Source organism: Carya illinoinensis, chromosome 9 (assembly GCF_018687715.1).
Source record: "Carya illinoinensis cultivar Pawnee chromosome 9, C.illinoinensisPawnee_v1, whole genome shotgun sequence".
Classification (NCBI taxonomy): Eukaryota; Viridiplantae; Streptophyta; class Magnoliopsida; order Fagales; family Juglandaceae; genus Carya; species Carya illinoinensis.
This window is the reverse complement of record NC_056760.1, coordinates 7712308-7737354: the sequence shown is the minus strand read 5'-3', so window position 1 is coordinate 7737354 and position 25047 is coordinate 7712308. Positions and strand designations below refer to the sequence as shown.

The window sequence follows — 25047 nt, the reverse complement described above, 5'->3', positions numbered from 1 at the left end:
TAAACGAAGCAGTTATACTCTGGGCGGACCGCTCAATTTAAATAGCAGCTGTCTCGGCCCCCCCATTTGCTAATTACTGGTACCACCTTTGGCAAAAATTTGGAAGTTATTGCGTGCCATCGCTTCATCGGCCCCATTTGCATTACAGACGAAGCAAGAAGCACATGATTGGATTCGTAAACGTGTAACTTCTCAGCTTTGTTCTGTTTTTGATTTTTGATTTTGATTTTTAATAGCATCTGACGTGGTATATCATATATGCCGACTCTGCAGTGACTGTAGCCGGCGACCGTACAGAATTGATAATTTAATTGGAAAATAGAAAAATAATGAGATGGAATAATCAGAAAACGTTGCTGACAACTTAACAAGATGGAAATTAAAGAGGTGTGAAAAGCAAAGTTTCCGACTTTCCGTGGCTTTAATTCGTACAGGTTGATAGCGAGAGCAACCAGCCTCAGCCTGAAAGATTTCACACGTTGCCAACAGTTTCTTTCCCATGCTACGCAAAGTCCGCACGTTCTACAAGCCGAATTTCTTCTACGAATCTCACTAAACGCAGCTCTCTGAACCTCAGCATTGTCTGAATATCCCCTCTGCAAGCAGAATCGTGGTTAGAAGTAAAGTCATTTCTTTTTTTCATTTGTCTCTGATTTGTCATTTTCTTTTCTGTTAACTTAATTGATTTATCATCTGTTTTTTCTTCCTGGGCTATTCATCTATTCCAACTTTAATTAATTTCTCATATGGGTATCCTACTATTCTCCTCCTCCTTCTGTTCTTGGCCATATGGGCATTCTTCAATTGCTAATATTATTCATGTATTTCTGGGTTTTTAAGTTCTGAGAGTTTGTATTTATTTGAATGTTTCCATCTTTGGTTGATTTTCCATCTTGTTTTTCTTCAACCAGTCATGTGAATTCCTGGGTTTTGTTAACGTTTGAGAAGTTGTTATATTAGTATCTCTGTTCTTTGAATACTCAATTTATGGGTAAGGTGATCTGAATATATTTATTTTGGGTAAAAGAAAAGAGAAAAATTAGGGGAAGGCGGAGTCCAATGAAAACTGCTCGCATGAGATATCGGTATTATATTGTAGAAAATCCTGAACCTCACTGCCCCAATTTCAAGATAGTATATTAAAAAGAATTGTTTCTGGAAACATGACGATTAAAAGGATAAGATGACATTACATTAGATCCTAGTGTAATGGTTGAGACATGGTCAACAAAGAGGACTTTTCTAAAAATCCGTCCCCTCTAGATGGTCAGGAATTTCGACAGCCTACTATCACATGTTACACGAAGTATGAAACGAATTTAAGGTTTCTAGACTTTCCCAACTCAATTCAAATAACTGAGGCAAAACAATTGTCATAGATATAGAAGAGATAAAGGAGATTGTGATTGGTATGTGATATGAGTGGCAAGAATTGCGTGTATGGAGAGCCAATAAACCAATTAAAGAAGTTTTTGCAGGGTAATAGGAATGGACCAGAAAAATCAGATTTTAGTGACTAACTATTCCATTGATGTTTTACATGTCACGCGTTAAGCGATAGTGTCTGGACAAGCTGCAGATATGGAAACCTACTGCCCCATGTCAAGGTATATGTGTGGGCACATATCTCACAATGTTTTAACATATATTACTCCACACATATAGCGACTAGTCAACTTGTGTCACACCTTAAGTATGAAGCAAGTTATAAATTGAAACCAAGATATTGATTAGGATCAGGATTGGCTTTGTGACATTGTGGTGACTACATGTCAACCATGCACAAAGGCATATAAATAGGGAATAGGCTCACGCTTGGTGGTCTCGAAGTAGAGATGCCATCGTATTCCTCCTCAAAACATTTATTGTCTGTAGCATGTTATAGAGATTAATGACATTACCATAGATTACTTCAAATATTGAATAGACATTATTGAGATAATTTATTGAGAAACAAATTTGGAATTGTTCAATTGCTTCTGAAAACAAGACACGAGTCAAATTCCTTGTCCCCGCTGCTCCTCTCTTGAATGTTGTAATTGTGTATGTTACAGTAGAGGTTTACCTTATTCAGGATATGAGACTCATGTTCTCTATTTTATTAGACTTTGATGACAGAATCATTTATATAGAGCTGGCAAAGCCTGGGGCAATGCCTTCGGAGGATGCCCAAGAACCTCTGCTCTACCAAAGGTGTGGCATTTGCAGGAGCACAAGATGAGGTGCCAGATTACTGGTACTAACCAATTTGCTTTTGATTAAATCCAGAATTTTGAGAGGTGACAAAATAGGAATGGAGTTACGGTGGAGCAATACTAGTCAAGCAGTTTGTCTAATATGATCAATATAACTGATGGTATCTTACACAGCTTTGCCATCAGTACTAATCAAGTGTGATCAAACACTCTCAATAGGCATGCTCTATGCAAACCGAAAAGCAAATGCTTCGTTGCCTCAAAGCAGAGGAGCTGCGAAATTATGAAATAAGTTGTAGTTTTGGAAGTTTACTCGAACTTGTTCTACAGGTAAACATGTCACTTTAAAAGTGAAAATAGTGGAGAATTGCAGCCTTTGTGATTTGATCAATCTGAGTGACAATTAGTAGGACATGTGATAATGCCGTGTCTGTGTACAATTAAGGATAATGTGATTGGGCTTGTCCATCTCAACCGCATTTGTACATTAGTAGTAGAGACTAAATTGGGATAATAATTTTGTTTGCATATGTGTCTTTGTTCAACTAAAGTCCGATTGACTTCGTTCTTCGCCTACCAATGTCTAATACATTTTAAATGGACCATTGAAAAATGTCGGGTTGACTTACTTTTTCCTTCAAATTTGGATGATTTTATTTTTTAGTCATTCAGTCAAATTAAATCTTCCAAAAATATATTTGATTTCTTTCCCGACAGTAACAGCAAAATGGCCATTTTGATTTGAATTCAAAGTTAGTCTCCCGAGGCTTTCGTTTGAATTTGTATGTAATTGCATTTGTCTGATGATGTTTCTGTGCAAAGTCATCTATTAATACACTCTTAACAGTATGAACTATGAAGTAAACAAAAAAGTAGAGATAATTCCTTGAATTTTGGGCATGGACGGAACCACGATTTTCTTATCAAAGCATGAATGAAATAATATTTTGCGATTTCTTTCCTAAAGTCAAACCTGCTGTTATTTTCTTTTATTTTCTTTCAATATTTTAACACATTCCCTCCGAAAGAGAATAAGAAAAAAAGAGAGAAGGAATCAACCAAGAAAAAAATAAAAATTAAGGTACTGTTTGAATAGTGAGATGAGAAGAAATTATTTTAGATAAAAGTTAAAAGTTGAACAAGATATTATTAAAATATTATTTTTTAATATTATTATTATTTTAAAATTAAAAAGATTAAATTAGGTATTATATTTTATATAAAAATTTTAAAAAATTATAATAATAAAATAAGATAAATAAAAAATTTTCATATTCAAACGGATAATTAGAGAGAGTTAAAAAAAAAAAAAAAAAAGCTTTTGAATAGAAAAAGTTAACAAAGGGGAAAAGTCAGTAAGTAATTGGGCTTTAATTAAGGGCCCCAAGCAACAAACAACAAAAATACGAAGTAAAAACCAGTTAAGGTAACGAGGAACAGAATTCTGTTTTTACAGTTCATTGTACCATGTTGCCCCAAAAGCCATTCTACTCGATCCCTTTTCAATTCTCTCTCCTTGAGTGAAAGAGAGAGACTGAGAGAGATATGGAGGATCAGCAGCCGAGTGTTAATGGGAACGGCAACAATAACAACAACAAGAAGGAGAGTAGTGGTGGTGCGGAGGAAAGACCAGTTCGAGTATACGCCGATGGAATATACGATCTCTTCCACTTCGGTCACGCCCGCGCTCTCGAGCAAGCCAAGAAACTGTATTATTCTCCCTTTTCCCTTAATATTTCGTTTTTTTCCCCCCGGAAAATAGTTATAAATTCTTCATCTTTTTTGGGAAACATTTTTATTTCCTTGGTGGATGCGTTGTTTGACTTCATGGTAGATTTTGTAATGTCTCTTCCGTTATCTTCGGTCTTCGGGAAGAAACTCCTGTATTTGCAGATATTTTTCGAAACCAATTCATTTCCAAGTTTAAATGTGTATCCTTTTTGCGAACCTTTTCAGGTGATGTTATCTGTCAATTCAGTTACTTCGTTTCTTTGTATTATTTGATTCAAGCCGTGCATATACGTGAACTAAAATTTAGATTGCTGGATATAGGTCTATATATGTAACTATTTACTTAAAAATAATTGTAATTACATTATCGGCTTAGCAACTTGATGCTGAATATCAACCTGCCGTTTGGAGTAAATCATTTGGTCGTTTGTGAAGATTGATTCGGCGTTATTTATTTATTATAAGGACTCGTTTGGACCTCCTTTGAAAGTTACCTTTTCCTGTAGCTTTCTATTTACGAGAGGAAAATTCTACATTCGCTACCATCCATGAGTGTTGTGAAAAACGATGACAGAAAAGTAAATCAAAACAGGAAATTAATCACACGATACAAAAATTTATGTGGTTCGGTGCCTACGTTTACAGAACTGTAAAGGATTTTATTGTCTTGTGGAATGAAAAAATACACGTTGGGATGAAAATACACTATTCCATACCAGCCATACTGTTTATAATAAATATATATATATATAGGGTTGTATGGCAAAAACCCTAATTTTACAATTTCTGGGTTATTTGCTCGAGCAAGTTGTCAAATGAACTCTTTGCCTGAGTTTCGCTTGAGCGACTTGTTACGCGAACTCTTTGTTTGGGGATAGTCGAGTCACAAACAGGGTCAACAATTTTTACCGGGGGTGTTGTCCAAGCTTACACTTCATGGCCCAAGCCTCATTGAAAACCCACCAAAAAACAGTGATGAATCCTTGTTGAGTTGGATCATCAAATTGGTCCGCCACAAGAATAGACTAGGCTCCACAATCCCAACATCCATCAACTTTTGAATTTAAAAATAAAAAAATAAAAGCGATCAAAGGGCAATAAAAGTGCCACATTTTATATAGTGGGATGAGGGTGTGGTTTGTAGCATTACTCATTTTGAGATGAGAGTTTCAAGATACTCTAAAACTTACCTTGTATTTTCGTCATTTGTAATGATAAGCTAAAATCTTTTATAGGGTCTTTCTTTCCCGATAATGCCTGCGTAGGTTTGGGCATTGTGAAAAACAGAACGGGTCAAGTTGCAATAGGACGTCCAAAAAGGGCATAGGTTGGGTCAAGTTTCAATAGGATGTCCAAAAAGGCCATAGGTGAACTTCTTATTACATTTTTTTCCATCTTTGATGCTGTTTTAAAGATTTCTTGGTGTAGCTACCAGTGAAGCTTTATATTCAAGTGCAAGTTGGAATATCCCCCCTCCCCCCAAAATGATTTTACTAGGTTGGGTTTGGAATTAATTTTTTGGCCACAAATTTCATAAGTCACAACACCACCACTGTTTTATAAGTACTGCTTTAAGTTTGAAATTAAGTTTGATTGATTCTCGTTTTTACAAATGCAGTTGTATGGTAGATTTAGGATGCAAAATTGAATCCAATTTTATCGGCTGAAAACAACCTATTGAATTTTCAGTTCTTCTGAGTCTGAAGGAAAAATACTTGCTTTTATGCTTATGAGATTTGAAATTGATTAGACTTCATTTATATTACACTCTTTTCCATCTTAATTTGTAATTTGTAGGTTTCCAAACACATATCTGCTTGTTGGATGCTGCAATGATGAACTCACCCACAAGTATAAGGGCAAAACTGTTATGAATGAGAAGGAACGATACGAGTCTCTCCGCCACTGTAGGTTGGTTTATGTTAAACATCTAAATTTTATTCATTTAACTAGAATGGACTTATGAACGCATGTTTTCGGTTTGTACACTTTGTAAATAGACTTGGTTTGTATCTCAGATATTATAAAGGAATAGAAATGACAATGATTGTACTGCTCTAATTAGCCTTTTTAAAGCATCTTAATGTATTTCCTCTTCACTTTTTCCCTTTGAGATCCAAAGTGGGGTTAAGGTCTTATATCATGGAACCTTTATAAAGGTAGCATATTGCTTTTAGCACATTGGTATTGCTGATTTGCAGATATGGTATATATATGCTGAATCTCTTATTAGCGTTTTTGTTATGCTTGATGCAGATGGGTTGATGAGGTTATCCCCAATGCACCATGGGTGCTAACAATGGAATTCCTTGACAAACATCAGATTGATTATGTTGCACATGATTCTCTTCCGTAAGGTTAACCAACCCCAAGTTAACTATTTATTGTCAGTTTCTTTAGCTTAAGATTTTCCAAAAATCGCATGCCCTTGTCTACATTTGATGGATAGGTGTTATGAATTTGAGTTGATCAGGCTAGAACAACGGAAATCTTCACTCTTGGTTAGAAACCACATAAAGTGAAACTCATTTTGTTTTGTTGTTGAAATGTTTGACACTGGCTTATTTATTTTTATAGCAATGCAAATTTCCTCTTTGTGATTTATTGATGCTTGTTTCAAACAAGGTCCTCAGTACTTGAATAGCTCACTGTATTTATTTTTTTGTTTCTTTTTGCTTTTTTATTGATAAATTGTGCCCGCACTTGGTGGGTCCTTTAACCAATGATGTCACTGTCCATTATATTTATGAGGGGAGGAAATCCCATTTATTACTTTTATATAGGGGCCATCATCTCCAAATAACATGGTAACTGTGCATCGCAGTAGGATGTCATTGTAATACATTCAAATATAATGTGAATATGATGGAAGTAAATATTATTTTTATGTGATTTCTTTTTACCAGACTGTTTACTTCAACAGTTTTATGCATCTTAAGCTGACTATGTTCTCAAATATGTTAATTGTCTCTTCTTTACTCGAGAATTGTAGTTATGCTGATGCAAGCGGGGCTGGAAAAGATGTCTATGAATTCGTAAGTCTGAAATCTACTAGATAAATCTGTTTTGTAGTTACTTGATGCCAAGAAATATTGGGTGTGTACTGGCCCATATTTCCTGTGAAATATTTTGCTACTGGGCCTTTATTATCCATTTAATTCCTCCTCTTTTTTGCCTTGATCTTTTCTTTTATCTTACCTTTTGTCATTCCTTCCTTTTTTTCTCCTCTTGGTATTTCCCTCTTTCCTTAACTGTCTTATGTGATTTGTGTGGAAATATTTCTGATGATGTTTATATTTATTTATTTATTTATTTTGTCCTGTCACCAGTTGGTCAAGCCTTTTGCTTCTAACTGTTCTGAACACTTGTCATGTGTTGTGGATTTATTTCTTGATTGTCTCATTGCTCAATTTTCTCTTTAACATAAAGCTCCAGTAGTCTTTATTTCAATATGTTTGACATAGATATCTGATGCAGGTCAAGTCCATAGGGAAATTTAAGGAAACAAAACGGACAGATGGGATCTCCACATCTGATATTATAATGAGGATTCTCAAAGATTACAATCAGTATGTGATGCGTAATTTGGACCGTGGATATACAAGAAAGGACTTAGGTGTTAGCTATGTCAAGGTGTTTTCTTGTTCATATATCACATTCGTTTTATTCCTAATTTAGTGTTTTCTCTTATACTTCTTGTGTACTTGGGCTATGTATACTCTTTTATCAATAAAATTTTTACTTAATACACACACACATACACCACATTCGTTTTGTCTTTCGAAAAACATTCATTTGTGTATGCTTCTTTCAAGCACTATTTAAGATATTTGTTCCAGTGCGTGAACTGATCTCAATCATGTCATTTCTTGCTATCAGGAAAAGCGGCTTAGAGTGAACATGGGTTTGAAGAAATTGCGTGAGAGAGTGAAGAAACAACAAGAGAAAGTTGGAGAGAAGGTATGTATGAAGAAAATTATAAACTGGTGCTGTTTGTGCATTTCCTGCTATTGGTTTTTGGAACTTCGTGCTAGATGTGTTAGCTTTACAGCCCAGATGATTTCCTAGGAATTTTGCTGAGATAACCGTTCAGACCAAATCACTAATAATTAATACTAATGGTTGCTCTTATGTGTTAGTCAAGTCAATTGCAGATGCGCCATGGAATTTTGATGAAGTATCAGCAGGGGCAGAACTACCAAGGCCCTTGGGGGGGGCTTTGGCCCTTCCAAAATTTTCAAAATTTGAGGAAAATTAGAATTTTAAAGGTGTTTTTGTAAAGTAGACTATATGAAAATTAGTATTTAGCCCCTCCTAATTTTTTTTTTTTTTTGTAACTTGGCCCCCCAAACCAGATTTTCTGGTTCCGCCCCTGGAAGTATGAGAGCTTATGAGTATACAATCAAACTAAAAATAATTGTTGCTTAAAATGAGGTCAAGAAGAAGAACTAAAATGAGGTATTACTTACAAAAAATATATATATATATATATATAGCCAATGAACTCTAGCTCTAGTGGTTCTTCATCCACTTGTAAAAACTGGATGGAAGATGAGACTGTGAGGTCAAAACTCACTGGGTGCATTTATCAATTATATAATAAGAAAAAAAACGTTGCATATTTATGCACAAGAAACTTGTGTTCAAGTTTTACCTTGTTGCCATTGTGGGAAGGAGGGCAAGTGGTGGGGTTATGGCTATGGGGATAGGTTACCTTCCATTCATTTATCTTTAATCTATTTTTTTGTTTCATGCACACACGCACACACTTTCAAGGAATGAATGGAAATGTTAATGCTGTGATTTATGCTAGACATTTTCAAGCAATGAGTGGAAATGTTAAGGCTGCAATGCAGGATATGGTGTTTTGTGTGAGAAATAGGGTTAATGCCATCGGAGAAATTCAAATAAGTATAGTTAAATTGCTTGCTTGAGACATCAGAGATGAAAGTTGAAATTTGAATAAAATATTGTTAGAATATATATTTTTAATATTATTTTTGTTTTGAGATTTGAAAAAGTTGAATTGTTTATTTTATTTTGTTTGGGAATTTGGAAAAGTTGTAATGATTAAATTAGATGAGATGAGATGAGAATAGTTATGAAAACAAATGAGGCTGACCTACGACAATGGCAAAAGTAGAGAAGAACCACGAAGTGAAACCTTCCCAGTGACAAAGACTTTGTTACATATTGCCATCGCTATTAGTATAAGAGTTACTTCTAGGGAATGCTTATTATCAATAATGAAGCTAATCACCTTTTTTTATCCTCCAGTGGTATACCCATTTGAAAAATTACCAATGATTGCTTCTTTCAGATTTTCCTTTCAAATGGAATCTCGATTTTGAAATCTAGAAGAACTGCTTTGTTATTGTGGACTCTGATATACCATTCAATCACACGACAATGTCCCTGTGGGAAAAAAAAAAAAAACTACTTAGAGTTATTCATTGGGGAGCAGGAAACTTGTGCGTGAGTGCAGTTCTTTTCCATGGCCTTGGTCCTTGTTAGTCAATATTTCACCAATTTTGGTCATATTCCACGACAATCAACAGTCATTAGCCCACCAAGTTCTCGTTATCAAAATGGTGATGTTTCTATGATTCTCTCATGTGCATACACTTGTTATAACTGCAGTTATCAAGTACAGCACTGAAATTATCACCTGCATCCCCCCTCTAATGAAATATGTAGTGCTTGCCATATGGAACTTTCTTTGGAATAAAACTTTGAGTTCGAGTCAACCTTTAAAAATAACATTTAGATCTTAAGCTTCCAATTTATTCCTTCAAAATGCCTTAATTCTCATGCTTTGGTCCTATTTGTGGAATAACTTTGATTTGTTTGAGGGCATTATTATGTTTCTGTTACTGATTAAATAGTATTAGCTTTTATGTTACAAATAGGACTACATAATACCATCTCGCACACTTCCTTTTCAAGGTTGCTGTGCCATGCCATGCCTGTTAAGTTTAAATAGAATAAAACCAGCTTTTCAATGCCAAACATCTTGTAATATGATGGGAATTCTTTTGTGCCGTGAGTTTGCAGATACAAACTGTAGCGAAAACTGCTAGGATACATCGCAATGAATGGGTGGAGAATGCTGATCGACTGGTTGCTGGATTTCTTGAGATGTTTGAAGAAGGTTGCCATAAAATGGTCAGCTCTGCCTCTCTCTCTCTCTCTCTCTCTCTCTCTCTCTCTCTCTCTCTATAAACACCTATTGCTGGTACATGTGTCAGGGAAGAGCCATTCAGATTTTTTAAATCTGAACATTTATCCTGGGCTTATGTCAGGGAACAGCTATCAAAGACCGAATACAAGAGCGGCTGAGGGGGCAACAGTTAAGGGGGCTTATATATGATGAAGAATTTGATGTTTTCTATGATGACTCAGATGAAGATGAAGATGAAGAAGAGGATGAAGAAAAGGATTACTATGACAATGAAGACGAAAAATGAGCTGCTCTTTCCAATACTCGATGGAGCATTGATCTTGTTCATGTGTAGCAATATATGTAAACCCCTGCTCAAATGATCTACTGGGCAGATACAGGAAAACTTGAGCTTGGAAAACGGTTCAAAGCTTAGATGGGTCTTTCATGTTCAGTTATAAGTATGTTCATATATGCTGTGAGGAAAGAAAAAGTAGTTTGCTGTCTGAAGTAACTCATTAGCAAATATGTATGGTGGAGGCAAAGCTCGTGCGAAGGGATTCTGCTGTAAGAATTTAGACCTAATAACATGTCAATATTAGAGATTTGGTGATATCCCATGGAACATTTATGCTTGATCTCTTTAGGGTACTACGAAGGCTTTAAACTAGTCAGCACAAGTAGTCTTTGCCATTATTTCAATTTTTTGTTCAATCTAACAATCAAATCGATTGAGATGGTATTATGAGTTTGTATTCAAAATGGATTTAGTGCTTAACTAACCAGGCAGCAGTCTGCATTGGAAAGCTTGGACCATTTTTTTAAAGGATGAAACTGTTATAAACAAGTGACGCTAAGGTTCTAGAATCTACTGGATATGCTTTATGCAGGGACTGCAAATATAATGAGTTTTTTCTCATTTTCGATTACTTACCATTCCTGTTAACTGTTCATATTGAATATTATAGACAACACATCATGTCTCAAAACAAAAATTGAGAAAGTTCTACTTGTGGTTGTGTCATAAGAAAATTAAATGAGCAGCAATATGAACAGTTGAAATATATATATATGAACAATACAAAAACCTACATCTATTTATGAAGACTGACAAAATATATTTTAAATTATTTTCATATTGGCATTAAAAATACATTAATACTTTTTTAGACCAGGGATAGAGAAACTATATAATATTAGGATACGAGTCTTACAAAGAAGTGAAAAATCAAAAAATGAATAGATCGAGTTGGCACTCCAATCAGCCTATGTTTAGACATCAAGCTAGAGGAAAATATATTCTCTTGGAAATTGCTTTCGATAACTGTATCATGCTAATAATTTCAGTTGCCCATATAGGGTTGCCAATATATTATTTATTCCCTATATTGTATTTTTAGAAGCTTTTTTAATACTATTTTTAGGGGGGCTTTTGTTTTATTGTGGACCTTTGGAAATTCCCTTGGTTGCCTATGCATTGAGCAGACTTGCTTGATGGATTCTATGTATTTTGTTCTTGTAGATAATTTCTTGATCGTTGCAACTTCATCCATTCTTTTTATAATAATGCTACTCTGTCGCCCAGCTGTCACCACTGGACATGCTCCACAGGCTAAATGTCATTTTCTAATTTTTTTTAGTATTTTTAAAATTTTTTACAAAAATACATGAATATACTGATATTCATTTTCTTAATCATTAAAAAAAAAAGTAGTAATAAAAAATTAAAATACATGAGTGTTCAAAATAAGGGGGTAAATTCACGAGGCACACTAGTATTTTCTTTTTCTTTTTTCTTTTCTTTTTTTATGTATTTTATCTATACGCGTCATTAATTAATTTGTGCAGATTACTATGGAAGTTGATCTCCAAGGATTGCTTATTTTAGACAAGCAAGAATGGTTTGATCTATATTCGGATTGATGGCTCTGTTGAAACTCTTACTTCTTGGGTGGTAAAGATGCGTTCACATACATCCTCAAATTCTGACTCGAAATTAAAGCTTGGGTTTCCTTGGTTTAATTTTGTTCGGGGATTGAAAAAAAAACGTTCGAACGAGTTATGATTGTCGAAATTGTTAGGATTAGTTGGATTTGGACGAGTGATCTGAATGAAGGTTTTTCCCATTTTTGAGGTTGTGAGAATTCTTTACATTTTATACTAGTCCAATAAGGTTAAAAGACTACTAACCACTCGGAGTTGACTGCCTACCTAATGTTTGGATGAGTAATGCTATCATACACCATAACTTATACCTAAAGAAATTTTAAAAATATATCTTCAAAATAAAATGGTGCCGAAAAACATAAAAAGATGAAGACTAAAACTTTAGATTCCCTCTATCTTTTTATGTTTATGTTTTAGATTTTTTAATAAGTCACATTGCACCACATTACACTCGACGGTGGAGAAATGAGTTACTGAGCATTTCTTTTCTAGCACCAAAACCATCTCCCAGTCATCCTGAGCATTCTTATGCAAATTAAACTGGACTCAACTAGATAAGTTGCTTCCTTGATGGCAACAACTCCTCCATTCCTTGATGGGTACTGCCTCCTGTAGATTTGCCTAAAAATTGTTATAATTGGTTTGATTGTTAGGACAGAAGGCATGTAAGGACGTACTATAAATCCATTTCTTCCTGTGAGAAATATTACCTTATTATATTCGTAAGCTAGACTGCGAACAAAACCAAAGGGAAAGCAGAAACAGCCACAGCCACAGTCACACCATTGAAAACACTGGCTTTCGTGGTAGGAGACATGCTCAATGCACCAAAGTCAGCAATAAATTGGGAAGAAAAACTAAAAGCAGAAGAAATCATAGGCTTGTCAATCTCCTTTATTTCTATATATATATATACACGTGTGTGCGCGTGCGTATATATCATTCTTGTATATATAATTAGGTAGCATAACTATAAGCTTTACACGCAGAAGACTTGTTTTTCTCCAGTATCACTATGCTGGTCAACAACTACGGAGACCACCCCATTAACGGCCTTCTCGCTCTCCACAACCACTACATTATTAGACACATCAGTCACTGCATGAGCTGTAAACTTAGGCTCTCCTCGAGTGTGCAAAGAGTACTGCAGATTATTAATCCGGTGGGGAAATACCAACACCGACGAGAAATTAGCCTCCCATCTCGTCCCATTTCCGGCCACTGTTAGTTTTCCGACAGTTGATTTCAAGCTCATTCCATTCACATTGTTCCTGTCAATCACCACTTGATCGATGTAATTGAACTTCCCATCTAATTGAACTATGGGTACCATGTTCCCAGCCTGCCCACTAAACATGTTATCCACAATATTCAACCCAGAGACTTGACCCTTGATCGATTTTAAGACCACATTAGCATCCCCTAGGAAGAACCCATTACTGACATGAACTTGTACAGGGTCTTCCATGACTAGAGCAGTGTAATCCAAGTAACAGCTATTTATCCTGGTTTGTGAGCATCCAGCCAGTTTTACCAATATTCCGATCCCACCAAAACTTGTTGCCTTGTTGTAGCAATGTACTCCTGTGAGTATGTTTGCCTGACCTCTTAGTACAACGCCAATTGCCGCAGAGAAAATTGCAACATCCGTGACTGCATTGTCATTGCTGTTAAGATCAATGGCAGTGCCTGAGAAATACTTCTCATCTTTATCCCCGCCTGCTGTTGAATGTTGTCCAAGAAAGCAGCTTGAAATGAAGGTCTCGTGGCCCCTTTTAACTATAATTCCCTGTGTTGTGAAGTGGAGAAAGAAGCAATTGTTTACCCGGATTCTGACTGAATCAACAATGAGAATCCCTCCTCCTCGGTAGCTTGAATCAAAGAGGATGTCCCGGAAGGTGATGTCCTCATAGTAGAATGCATTTGTTTGGAGCCGCAGCTGGTCGAATGGCGGAGAATTCTCTGACCACAGTTCTATAAGATGTCGATCACCGGGAAATTTATCCGATGCTCGCAAAGTTCCTCCCTGTACCTAATTAATTAAACATGCCAATATTACCTGCTATAATACAATTGTTTGTGAGTGAAAAGGAGGTCTCTTGGTATAGATTCCTAGTGATCCAAAATGATCGGGGTGATAGTAATTAAATTGTGGAGTTAACCAAACCATAAGTACATCACCAAACATGTTAAAATAAATATAATGGTCTGAATTAGTACTCCCTCAAGCCAAAAGAAATTCAATACTAGAGTGCAGATTCTAAAGGCCGCTTGACCTTAAGTATTTATTATACCTTAAGCTAGGAATTTCTAAGGTGCTACTAGTTTCAAGTCATAATGTTTACCAGTTAGAATATTGACTCCACGTTAACCCAAATGCAACCACCATATAACGTCCATCCCTAAACAAGCCCTACTCCTAATTTTTCTAGAAACCATAAATCCTAAAAGCGACTAAGATAATAGGAGCAACCAACGACTTTTACCCGGAAAAAATGGGAACACTTATAAGGGTTGGTTTGGATTTGAGATGAGATGTTTTTAGATAAAAAATAAAAATTAAATAAAATATTATTATTATTTTTTTGAGATTTGAAAATGTTAAATTGAGATTTTAAAAAGTTAAATTATTTATTATATTTCGTATAATAATTTAGAAAAATTATAATAATGACTAATTAAACCATTTTTCAAGCCAAATATTTCCTGAATCGATACCTAAAATACACACTCATATCCTAAATCCTCAACACCATGCAATTGTGTTTTTTATCGTATGAACAGAATCAGTTTGCTATAGCCTATATCCACACACACACATATAAATATATATATATATATATATATATATATATATATATATAAAACAACGGCATCCTCCGAAAGTTACTTCTGTCTTTATACAATATCATTGTCGGCAAGATAGGCTACACTTTTGACTTCTGCTCTTAACAAATTTCAGAAGAAAGCTAACGAGATATTAGATTTGCAGCGTAACACTTCTTACTAATATCTTTAAGAGGGTTTTGAAGGAAATAAAAGTATTGTTGGAAAGGGACATATTTTATTTTTTTTAAATAAAAGTATCGAAGGAAGAAGACCTAAAACTAAAAAGATGGGTTTTAATGGCGAGAAGAACGGTTCCGTTCCGCTTTTCAATGCAGTTCCATTCACGAAAGGCAGAACACAGGCTGAAACATTAATGCAACGTGGCAGAGGCCCATACAGGCACGACTCGCAATAACACCTAAAAAACTCCGGCTGCCGGCACCCCCTTTGATTGCTTCGCATAAACAAAGAAAAGGAGTGAAAACATAAACAATTTGGACGGTGACTCGTGAGTGAGATGATGTCTAAGCTAATGATCATATATCATGAAAAAGAAAATAAATTATTTCTTCATTAAATACTGATCCTTTCTGTGCATTCGATTCTAAGGAAAACTTTCACAAGTCCTACCTACTTCCTATAATTAGTTCCTTAATTTTAACAAATACGAATCCGATATCGTAACAGCACCTCATTTCATCGCGTACGTATGTGTTATAGAAAGGAGGAAAAAGCCAGAACAGAACCTAAAGCCATAATTTTTTATTAGAATGTTCTTCGTTCAAAGATCGTTCCAAAAAAAGTTCTCTTTCATCCAGGAGATATTTAGTTAATAGGGAACCAACTGGGAGTTAGGCAGTCTTGTCTGAGATCAGTAATTGACGCGCACCCGACAAAACACACTCGTAGGCTGAGACTTTGAGTGAGAGAGAGAGAGAGAGAGAGAGAGAGAGAGAGAGACTGACCACAATATTGCCAACACCAGATGAAGGGAACCTTATCGGTTTGCTGATTTTGTAGTCTCCACCTTGCAAATGAATCGTCACACCTCCGAAGTCGCTAATGCCAGGCAGCAACTCCAACCCACTTTGCATTTGGACTGCATCTCCCAAGGCCTGCAGTATGGCATCACTGCTGTCTCTTCCCCCGCTTGGGTCTGCTCCATACCCAATTGGATAGAAAATTCTACCATCCTTTCACAGTACATTCAAAGCATAAACATTTCGTAAAAAACAGAGATGCTGAAGAACCAGTGTTAATAAACACTACATTATTTATTATAAGGAAAACACATAAAGAAAGTCGCAACAAATGATGAAGAAAGTAAATAAATGACCATGCATAAAATAACTTACCCTTTTGGCTGAAGTCTCCGGCGATGAAAAATTTGGTTCGGTAGGACAATAGGCTGAATTTCCGTTGATTCTTTCTCTAAACTGAAACAGTGCTTGCTGAATGCTGGAACCTAAGGCTTCTTGAACAAACAGTACTATTAGGAAACTCAATATTGGCAAGGGTTTCATTGCTTTTGATCGAAGCACTGCTACCTATTTGTTTGGTTTGACACTGGATCTATCGATTCAGTGCGCGCCTGTACGTGAGAGAGACAGAGAGGGACAGGGGGACTGGGAGAAGAAGCGGGACACAGTTTCTTCTGTCTCCCTTGCACATAGACTTTCGTGACGGGGTGCTCTTAAGATTGGTAATTTTTTCTTGTCATTATTATTATTATTATTATTATTTTCACTCTTAAGATTGGTAATTGGCATTAGGTGGAGGTAGGGGGGCCGAAAATTGTACTTCGAATACTTCAAAAAAAGAAAAGAAAAACCACATATCGGAACACATTGGGGGCAAGGTTTTCAGTCCCCGTAGCATTATTCATTGGCATTAATGATTCCAATTTCCCACATCCCATATTCAACTTTGATGTGGAACCGTCAGAAATAACATCTGAACTCTGAAATTTCTATTATTCTCTTTTTAAGGTTTGATATTTTGGATCATGTAACGTTGTTTATTTTAAATGAATTTATCCCTACTAAATGATGTGCCAAGTTTCTACGTTAATAACGTAACGTTTAGTACACGGAAAAGGAATGATTGTGTTGAAATTAGAAGGCAAGAGTAATTATAAGTACATTCTCTTTCTCTTGTGTGCAAGACACGGTAGGAAATATATGTGCAATCTACACTGGACATGCAAAAAATGCCGATCATGAAAGGAAAAAAAAAAAAAAAAAAAAAGGCGAACACGTACAAGGAAGTAGGAACTGAGTTTGAGATTTAGAACTGAGATTTACCTTATAAAATAAGCTTTACCTTATAAAATAATTATCTTATTTTTTTAAGAGTAGTGTTACATTTTAAATAGCTTGAGATGCCAATCGCATTTTAACAATGATTAACATGTAGCATGTCAACAAGTCATATGATTAAGAATGATAAGTTTTAAAGCATTTCTCATTGTGCAAAGCCGCCGCACTCATACTGATGCGCGTACGGCTTAGTGTTTTTTTTTAATTATTTTTTTAATCATTAAGTAAAAAAAATATATCAATATATTTAAAATTATTTTCTTAATCATTAAATAAAAAAAAAAAAAAAAAAAAAATTACCTGAATGGTAACTTGAGCGGTACCACTAAGCGGCACACTAATTTTTCCCGTGCAAAGAAATTGGAAGAGATCATGTACGGGATGAAACAAGACACAAAAGTGTGAAATCGACTGAAACATGGGCATGTACCAGCCGATGATCCGGGTAGGGAATTGTTGTACTGAAATCGAACGTCGTGAACCCCAACTAGAAGTTCGAGTAATAGGGTGCAAAAAGATTGTGTGCAAGGTCTAAACGAGTGAATTTTTAATGTCAACAGAATGGAAAGACACAAATAAGTGAGTGATACCCCCGTCATGATATCTCATTATTATATATAAATAATTTCTTCTCATTTTATAATTATAATTTTCTTAAATTTTCATATAAAATATAATAAATAATTTATTTTTTTAATTTTTAAAATAATAATAATATTAAAAAATAATATTTTAACAATATTTTATTTAATTTTTATCTCAACCTAACACACCTTGAACATTCTTCAATTCTCTACTGTATTTGAATTTTATCCTCTTGGTAATTGTGTAATTCGTACAAACACAAATATTAAATATTTATTTGAGTAAGAGCACTCACAATAGATTTTACAAAATTTATTATTATGTAAAATTTAAAGATAAGTTGTCTAAAACTAGCATCCAACGGATGCTCTATTTTATTTCTATTTTGTATTTGTGTACAATGTTGCCGTTAGACGTAGAAGTAATTTGTTACCCAAATGACTAACATAAGAGGGGGTGAATTGAGTTGTATTAAAAAAAATAACAATTATAAATCAAATATACAATATAAAATATAAACAAAATACAAAATAGTAATAAATATAAAGAGTAATGATAAGAGAGAAGCAAACTCAATATGTTAACAAGATTCGGCCCCACTGCCTACGTCCTCACCTCAAACTACCCCTTGAGGATTTCTAAATTCACTATTCAACCTCATTCAGGTGGAGATAGAAACCTATTACACATTTGAACAACACCGCTACAAAGGATCCGTGTAGAACACCCTCTACACTTGCAATCACCTTACACGTGGTGATTCAACTATTCTCTATGTAGAACACTTTCTACACGTATAAGGGTTATACACACTCTTTTACTGATACAAGAGCTGATAGTGGGTAGGTTATCAGAAAACACTCCTCAATGAGTGAAATAAGAACAATCCAGCGCAAACTATATCTTTTAAAATCAACAAGAATTAATGCTCAATGTTTAGAGAAGAGAGAATGAAAACTTTGAATGAATGTTGTATGCTTTTGGTGTTGTGTAAATGTGAAGCTCTCAAAAGATCTATTTATAGGCATATAAGACTTCATATTCAAATTTAAAAATATTCACATGTCAAAGACAATATCATTCACTTTTTCAAAAAAATCAAATAAAAGGTTTTTTTTTTAATTGTCAAAGGCAACATCATTTATTTTTTAAATACATCAAACATAATCTTTTACTTTTGGCATATGACAAAAGGAGCACGCTTTACTTTTCAAAAAATTCAAACCTAATCTTTTACTTTTTACATATGACAAAAAGAGCATACTTTACTTTTCAAAAAATTCAAACAAAAACATATACCTTTTGCATAAGTCAAAAAAAGCATCAATCACTTTTGAAAATATTCAAATAAAATATACACATGTGAAAGATGACAATCAATCATCTTTAATATTTTCAAAGTTTAACCCTTTAATCAAGGTATGCACATGTGAAATATGACAATCAATCATCTTTTAAAATTTTCAAATTTAATTTCCAAAAAATTCATGCACATGTGAAAAATGTATTTTAATATTTTGTGATAAAATATTAATTTTGAACCTTAATCCCAATTTCAAATTTTTAAAAGATTTACAACATTACTCTATGACTTTAATGTGAATTTATTCCCTTTTTGCTCATGCTTGTTTCCTTGATGTGCTTGACTCCATTGTGTAGACAACTTGAGTTTGAGACTTCTTTATTCTTTGAATTCATTTGTTATCATCAAAATTCATGTGTAGATATATAATTACACAAAACTTAAAATCTTGGATTCAACACAACTGTACACAAATGTAAACATATTTTTATTTGTTTTTTTATCTCTTCTTGTATTTTTTCTCTAAAATTAATTTCTCTTATTGTACTTTTTCTCTCATAAAATATTAAAAGGTATAATATTAAAATAATATGAAGAAAAAATAGATAAATTGATATATGATGTATTGTAAAAGTCAGTATGTAAAATAGAAAAAATGAGATTTAGTAATATATTTTAAAGGATAGGATAAAAAATTTATTGGGAGTGTTCTAAGTTCATAATCCTACGCAAACAATTCTAAATATTGTGAAACTCAAAGATTGTGCCACAGCTGTATGACTTCCTGATTTTAATAATTAAATTCATGAGCAATATTAAATATAATCATAAATTATATAAATATTATATATTATTTTTAAAAAATAATAATATTTATAATTAAAAAATAATAAATTTTATAATTAAAAAATAATAATTTTTTATATAAATTTCATATTTATTCATTTTTTTTAAATATGTAACATTTTATATATGAGAAATACTTTATCTATAAAAAAATTTCACAAAAAAAACTCACAAATTGATATAATTTAATACAATACATTAAATTATAAAATATAAAATAGATTTAATACATTACATGAAATTACGTCAAGATATAAATTTATTTTATATATAATCTTTTTATATCTGTATCGATTCTCTCTATGTCCTTTATAAATGCAACTATCGTCTTTCTAAATTCATTAGACATATCTTTACATTGAAAAAAAAAAAAAAAGGGATCATACAAAAGGTTTGGAGGGAGGTCCCAGCCAAGTGAAGCTGGACTTCTTGAGTTCTCTTCACCTTCATTCTAAAGTCAAGGTTGCGCCTCAAATAATCAACCTGCCCGAAGGGCCGAAAGTACATTTAGACAGTAAAAAGGGTTGAAAAGAATTGTAAAAGGTAATAAAAAGAAAAATAATATAATATTAAATAATAGTAAAAAATAATAAATAATAATATATAATAATAATAAAATAATAAATAATAATAGAGTATTATAAAAATACTTGAGATATTCTTAGTACCCAAACCTCATTTGATTATACAAATGTGATTAAATGATAAATTTGTAAATAAAAATAAAATAATTTGTAAATAATAGTAAAATAATTTATGAATAATAGTGAAATTGTTTGAGTTAAAATTTTTATGAAGTTTTGGTAAAAGAGAAAAAAGTTGAAAAAAATTATAAAATTAAAAGAGAGTTAGAATATAATTTCTTAATAGTATTTTTATTTTTGAATTTAAAAAAGGTTGAATTTTTTTTAGTAATGCTAAATACAGTTGTCAAATGCACAAATGTAGCGCAATCCTTTTGGAAAAAAAGGTGAAATTTATTATTAAAAAATTAATTTTTTTCAGTTGAGTTATGTATTTATTCACTTTTTTATATTTTGTTTAGAAATTTGGAAAAGTTGTAATAATTAGGTAATGATTAGATAAAAAAGTTAAAAAATTGAAATTAAAAATTTGAACTTGAAAAATATTTATATTTAAAATATATTTAAATAATGAGATAAGATAAAATAGGACGAGATACTTTAAAAGATTTTTGAAACTAAAGGAGGCTGTAGAGGTTTTTAGTCTAGTTTTGCTTTGCTTTTGGTGGGGATCATAATTTTGACTCGGGGAATTCTGTTATCAAACGAATTCGTATACTTCGTCATTTCTTTTAGGTTGGTTTCCAGATAACGTAGGCTCAACAACTCTTAACAGCATGGATTATGACTAACAACCAAACCCCATTTTTTGAACCCACCCTTGGAACTTTTGCCATTGCTCCTACTCCATGCTTATTCTACCTGAAGGGGCTGAAAATTGTTTGTCTAATGCACCACGGGGGCTCATGTTCACATCAAATATATTACCAACTAACCCAGGTTTTTCAATGTCTAAAATATCAACAAGAGTGCTTTTTACATTCTAGATCTGGACTAACATTTGTTGAATTTATTTGTCTGTTGAGTGTCTGCAGACTGCAGGTTTGGAGTTTGAAGTCCATGAATGTTTGGAGTCTTTGGACCAAAGTTGATAGGAATTGATAATTTTACATACAATTTTATGTATCCAGGGTACACACACTTGGGCATTAAGATCAAATTTTTATAAAAGAATAGGGTTGCTTGAAATGATTTATTTGGTTTTACCTAATATCTGAAGGCAAACCCCAACTTAAAATCTGAAGCTTGACACAAGGAAGAAAATATCCTAAAGCCAAACATGAAGAAAATATCATTTTCTCTCGTCTTCGATACTTTTACACCATCACTACAGATTTGGTTGTCATTTTGAAGTTGTTGTATCATAAGAAAGTAAACAAGTTTGCCATGAATAAACGGACCTTCCGACCTATTCACAGTTGGGGAGCCAGAACATCTTGAACTTAAAGCCTAGTTCAGCTTAACTTGCTACACTTGATCTGCTATAACGAATACAGTGGCCGGAATATCCAAATCTGTCTGAATCTCTACAATGTTATTAGATACATTCCGCAAGGCATGGTTGGGGAACTGGCTGCCAGTTGCACTCAACGAATACTGCACATTCCTAATAAGGTTAGGAAATATAAGAACGTTATTAAAATCGACAACCCATAAGTTTCCTTTTCCATTCACAGATCCCCTTGCAACTGTGGACTTTATGTTCATCCCTCTCACATTGTTCCTCTCAATCACAACTTGATCGATATCTTTGAAAGGTCCATTGGATTGATCCAGTTGAACAATTTCAATACCTTTATCCGACCCACAGAACATGTTGTCAACAATATTGACCCCATGTGCAACACCCTTTATTGATTTCAGGACAATGTATGCATCACCAAGGAAAAAGCTATTAGAGATATGAAGCTGTAGAGGGTCTTCTGCAACTATACCAGTGTAATCCAAGTAGGAATTCACGATTCGGGTTTGTGTCAAACCGGGCAGTTTCAGATAAATCCCAGTGCCACCAAAGCCAGTGGCCTTATTGTAGCAATGTACACCTGAAAGTATGTTGGCTTGACCAGAAACCATTATTCCTATTGCAGCTGAAAAAATTACCACATCGGTTACAGCATTATCATTACCCATTAGGTTTATTGCAGTTCCCGAAAAGTCCCTTTCACCATGATCACCTCCAGCAGTGATGTGCTGGCCAAGGAAGGAGCTCCTGATGTAGGTTTCATGGCCACCTTGGACTAAAATCCCATTGGTTGTGAAATGGGAAATGTAACAGTTGTCTATGCTAGTCCTGAGTGAGTTTATTACCGCAATGCCTCCACCCCTGTAGTTTGAATCCAACATGAGGTCTCTGAGGGTTATATACTCGCAATTGTAAGGTGATGATGAGGACAATAGCTCTGCATCCTTGGAGCTCTCTCTGTTTTCTTCATTATTACTAGTCGATGAAGCTGACAGGTCGATCAGATACCCGTCAGTTGGAAAATCGTCCGAGGCACGTAATGTTCCTCCATGTATCTGTTTTATCAAATACACCAAAATTTACACCCGCATCAAAAACTGCAGAAGAAAATTACACCACTTAAGTTAAAACATTTCAACAGGTGTGATAGAGAATGATAAAGTCTAGGATGCAGAACAACATTTATCTTAAACTTTATGGAGAGCCGAGGAGTTTCTAGGTGCCCTATAAAAAACCAACGACTTTAAGATTTTTTGCATATCATAAGGAATTGGTGCATCTTGCTCGTCAAGACTCCAAACTTTTAACACGTATAAGATCTAACATAGATATTTTTAGCTTTAACATTCTGAAAGGTAGGCCTTTGGCCCTTTTGCTTTCACAACAAACCATGGAACAATATTATATTCTCCTTTAGATTAAAGGAAAGTATTTCCGAAAGGCTGCCGAAAGTTGAATTCGCTTCCTCAAAGCATATAGCTACGTGCCCAGAATGCGTGTGCTCAATTCAAACCTGTCATGGCTGTGCTTAGAACCCAAAGAGAATTTATTCATTTTTCGAAAGTCAAAAGTATTCTGAGTAATGTTCAGACACTAATCCCTTTTTAAATAAAAAGAACGAGGACGGCACACACTCGATATTTGGTCCTGAAGCATTGGCTTGCGACACTGCCATGTGGCATCGACCCATTTATACAGAACTTTATGAGATATTATTGGTGAATGAACATTTCTAAGATGGTCCTTTCCACGTAAGAAAACAATGCTTAAAAGTTAATTGACAGAAACATCTTTGTGAGCATACCATGAGATTCCCCACGCCGGTGGCCGGCAATCGTAGTGGTTGGGTAATCACATAATTTCCACCATCAAGATTAATCTGTGCACCCCCAAGATTCTGGATTCCCTCCAGCAATGACCCTGTGCTTGGACCTCTGGCTGCATCTGATATTGCTCTGAGGAGTGCCTCTGTGCTGTCTTCTCTTCCTGTCGGGTCAGCACCGTATGACGTCACATGATATACGTGTGGACTTAGTGCAGCCACCTACATCAATTATCATCATGATCATCATTAACATGTCTGAAGACAGATGATCAGGAATATATTGCAGTGTCGGATTTTTTATATTTTCTAAGAAATGAACAATAACGAAGAAATGAACAAAAGTTTCTAAGAAGCAAATCGAAACATAAGTTTTAATACCGATGGTTGGCCAGTAAAGCTAGGAGAAGGAGAGAGAGATAGTGGACGAGAAACCGAATCGTGCCGGACAGAGGAGACCCTGAAGGCTTGCATGTTACGCATTTGGTCATGATAACGACCGCCGGGAATTTGACCCACCGGAGAATGCTCTCCATAAACATGAATTATAAAGAAACTAGCCAACCCAACGCTCATGGAGAGTAGTAGAGCTCTTCTTGCCATTGTTGCTTCCATGGTCTTTCTCTCCTACGTTGAAGACGGGTTTGTGAGAGGGAATCATAAATATATAAACGAGTATGATAGGATTTGATAGGGCGGGACTCTTTTCTTGGGGAACATGGAAAGAACGGACTTGGGGAACATGGAAGGAGAAGCCTAATACGATTTGATTGGAGGATGGTGAGATCTTTATTCGTAATATAAGATGACACACACAACAATAGCATTAGTCTCTTTCCATGTTTCTATAGAGAAATGGGAGTTGCCTCGGGCTTTTGAATCCTTTTTTTTCTTTTCTCTGACAGAAAAGTGAGCAGTTACCAACTAATTACTTTTGGGACTGTAAGAAGTTGGACTTTAGAAGGAATTTTTTTAGAGAGAGGCAAGCGTTATACTTTACTTACTCTTAGGGAAATATAATGTATAGGGGCTCCCTGTACCTCATTGTAGCCATCCCGAATCATGGGTTTGGTCGGTAGGGGATGATCTGATAATTGGTCCTTGGCAGTTGGCACTCATAAAAAAAGGGCCTTGGTGGACAGATCTCATAATGAACATTCTTTGTCTGTGCAATTTACAATGGTTTCTATGGCATCGAGAGGACGCATTGAATGAAAAGCTGAGATTTTTGGCCAGTGGTCCTGTGAAGAAGGTTATGGTGCAGA

At 34.6% G+C, this 25047-nt stretch overlaps 3 protein-coding genes and 1 long non-coding RNA gene across 5 annotated transcripts; 2 read left to right on the top strand and 2 right to left on the bottom strand.

Moving 5' to 3' along the window:
* Positions 1 to 279: 279 nt before the first annotated feature.
* LOC122275592 lies at positions 280 to 2723 on the top strand. Its single transcript, XR_006228608.1, has 2 exons — positions 280 to 620; positions 2106 to 2723. It is a non-coding gene; the product is annotated as an uncharacterized LOC122275592 (long non-coding RNA).
* An 898-nt stretch (positions 2724 to 3621) lies between these two features.
* Positions 3622 to 10701, top strand: LOC122276556 (choline-phosphate cytidylyltransferase 2-like). Of its 2 annotated transcripts, none has more exons than XM_043086378.1 (8): positions 3622 to 3904; positions 5724 to 5837; positions 6183 to 6278; positions 6919 to 6961; positions 7404 to 7559; positions 7806 to 7886; positions 9981 to 10091; positions 10175 to 10319. In XM_043086378.1, exons 1-8 carry the CDS (start codon positions 3741 to 3743, stop codon positions 10196 to 10198), a joined length of 789 nt encoding a protein of 262 aa, XP_042942312.1. In that variant the 5' UTR covers positions 3622 to 3740; the 3' UTR covers positions 10199 to 10319. The 2 variants fall into 2 exon arrangements, with proteins under 2 accessions (XP_042942312.1, XP_042942311.1); XM_043086377.1 differs by having other exon boundaries at positions 3624 to 3904; positions 10229 to 10701.
* Positions 10702 to 12909: 2208 nt separating this feature from the next.
* LOC122275303 (polygalacturonase QRT3) lies at positions 12910 to 16565 on the bottom strand. Its single transcript, XM_043084307.1, has 3 exons — positions 16218 to 16565; positions 15828 to 16055; positions 12910 to 14065 (listed from the first exon to the last, which is right to left on the bottom strand). The coding sequence occupies exons 1-3, from the start codon at positions 16383 to 16385 to the stop codon at positions 13013 to 13015; spliced, it is 1449 nt and encodes a 482-aa protein (XP_042940241.1). The 5' UTR covers positions 16386 to 16565; the 3' UTR covers positions 12910 to 13012.
* A 5192-nt stretch (positions 16566 to 21757) lies between these two features.
* Positions 21758 to 24800, bottom strand: LOC122275283 (polygalacturonase QRT3-like). Its single transcript, XM_043084277.1, has 3 exons — positions 24164 to 24800; positions 23765 to 24004; positions 21758 to 23015 (listed from the first exon to the last, which is right to left on the bottom strand). Exons 1-3 carry the CDS (start codon positions 24395 to 24397, stop codon positions 21966 to 21968), a joined length of 1524 nt encoding a protein of 507 aa, XP_042940211.1. The 5' UTR covers positions 24398 to 24800; the 3' UTR covers positions 21758 to 21965.
* Positions 24801 to 25047: the final 247 nt, after the last annotated feature.

What these genes read in the sequence shown, in the direction of transcription:
- LOC122276556 (XM_043086377.1), top strand. Translation starts at nt 3,741, where the DNA reads ATGGAGGATCAGCAGCCGAGTGTTAATGGGAACGGCAACAATAACAAC. An exon ending in CTCGAGCAAGCCAAGAAACT is followed by an intron (nt 3,905 to 5,723) that starts GTATTATTCTCC and finishes TGTAATTTGTAG; the next exon opens with GTTTCCAAACACATATCTGC. An exon ending in GTTGCACATGATTCTCTTCC is followed by an intron (nt 6,279 to 6,918) that starts GTAAGGTTAACC and finishes CGAGAATTGTAG; the next exon opens with TTATGCTGATGCAAGCGGGG.
- LOC122275283 (XM_043084277.1), bottom strand. Translation starts at nt 24,397, where the DNA reads ATGGAAGCAACAATGGCAAGAAGAGCTCTACTACTCTCCATGAGCGTT. An exon ending in GCTTTACTGGCCAACCATCG is followed by an intron (nt 24,005 to 24,163) that starts GTATTAAAACTT and finishes TAATTGATGTAG; the next exon opens with GTGGCTGCACTAAGTCCACA. An exon ending in CCGGCGTGGGGAATCTCATG is followed by an intron (nt 23,016 to 23,764) that starts GTATGCTCACAA and finishes TTGATAAAACAG; the next exon opens with ATACATGGAGGAACATTACG.
- LOC122275303 (XM_043084307.1), bottom strand. Translation starts at nt 16,385, where the DNA reads ATGAAACCCTTGCCAATATTGAGTTTCCTAATAGTACTGTTTGTTCAA. An exon ending in CGGAGACTTCAGCCAAAAGG is followed by an intron (nt 16,056 to 16,217) that starts GTAAGTTATTTT and finishes GTACTGTGAAAG; the next exon opens with GATGGTAGAATTTTCTATCC. An exon ending in CTGGTGTTGGCAATATTGTG is followed by an intron (nt 14,066 to 15,827) that starts GTCAGTCTCTCT and finishes TTAATTAATTAG; the next exon opens with GTACAGGGAGGAACTTTGCG.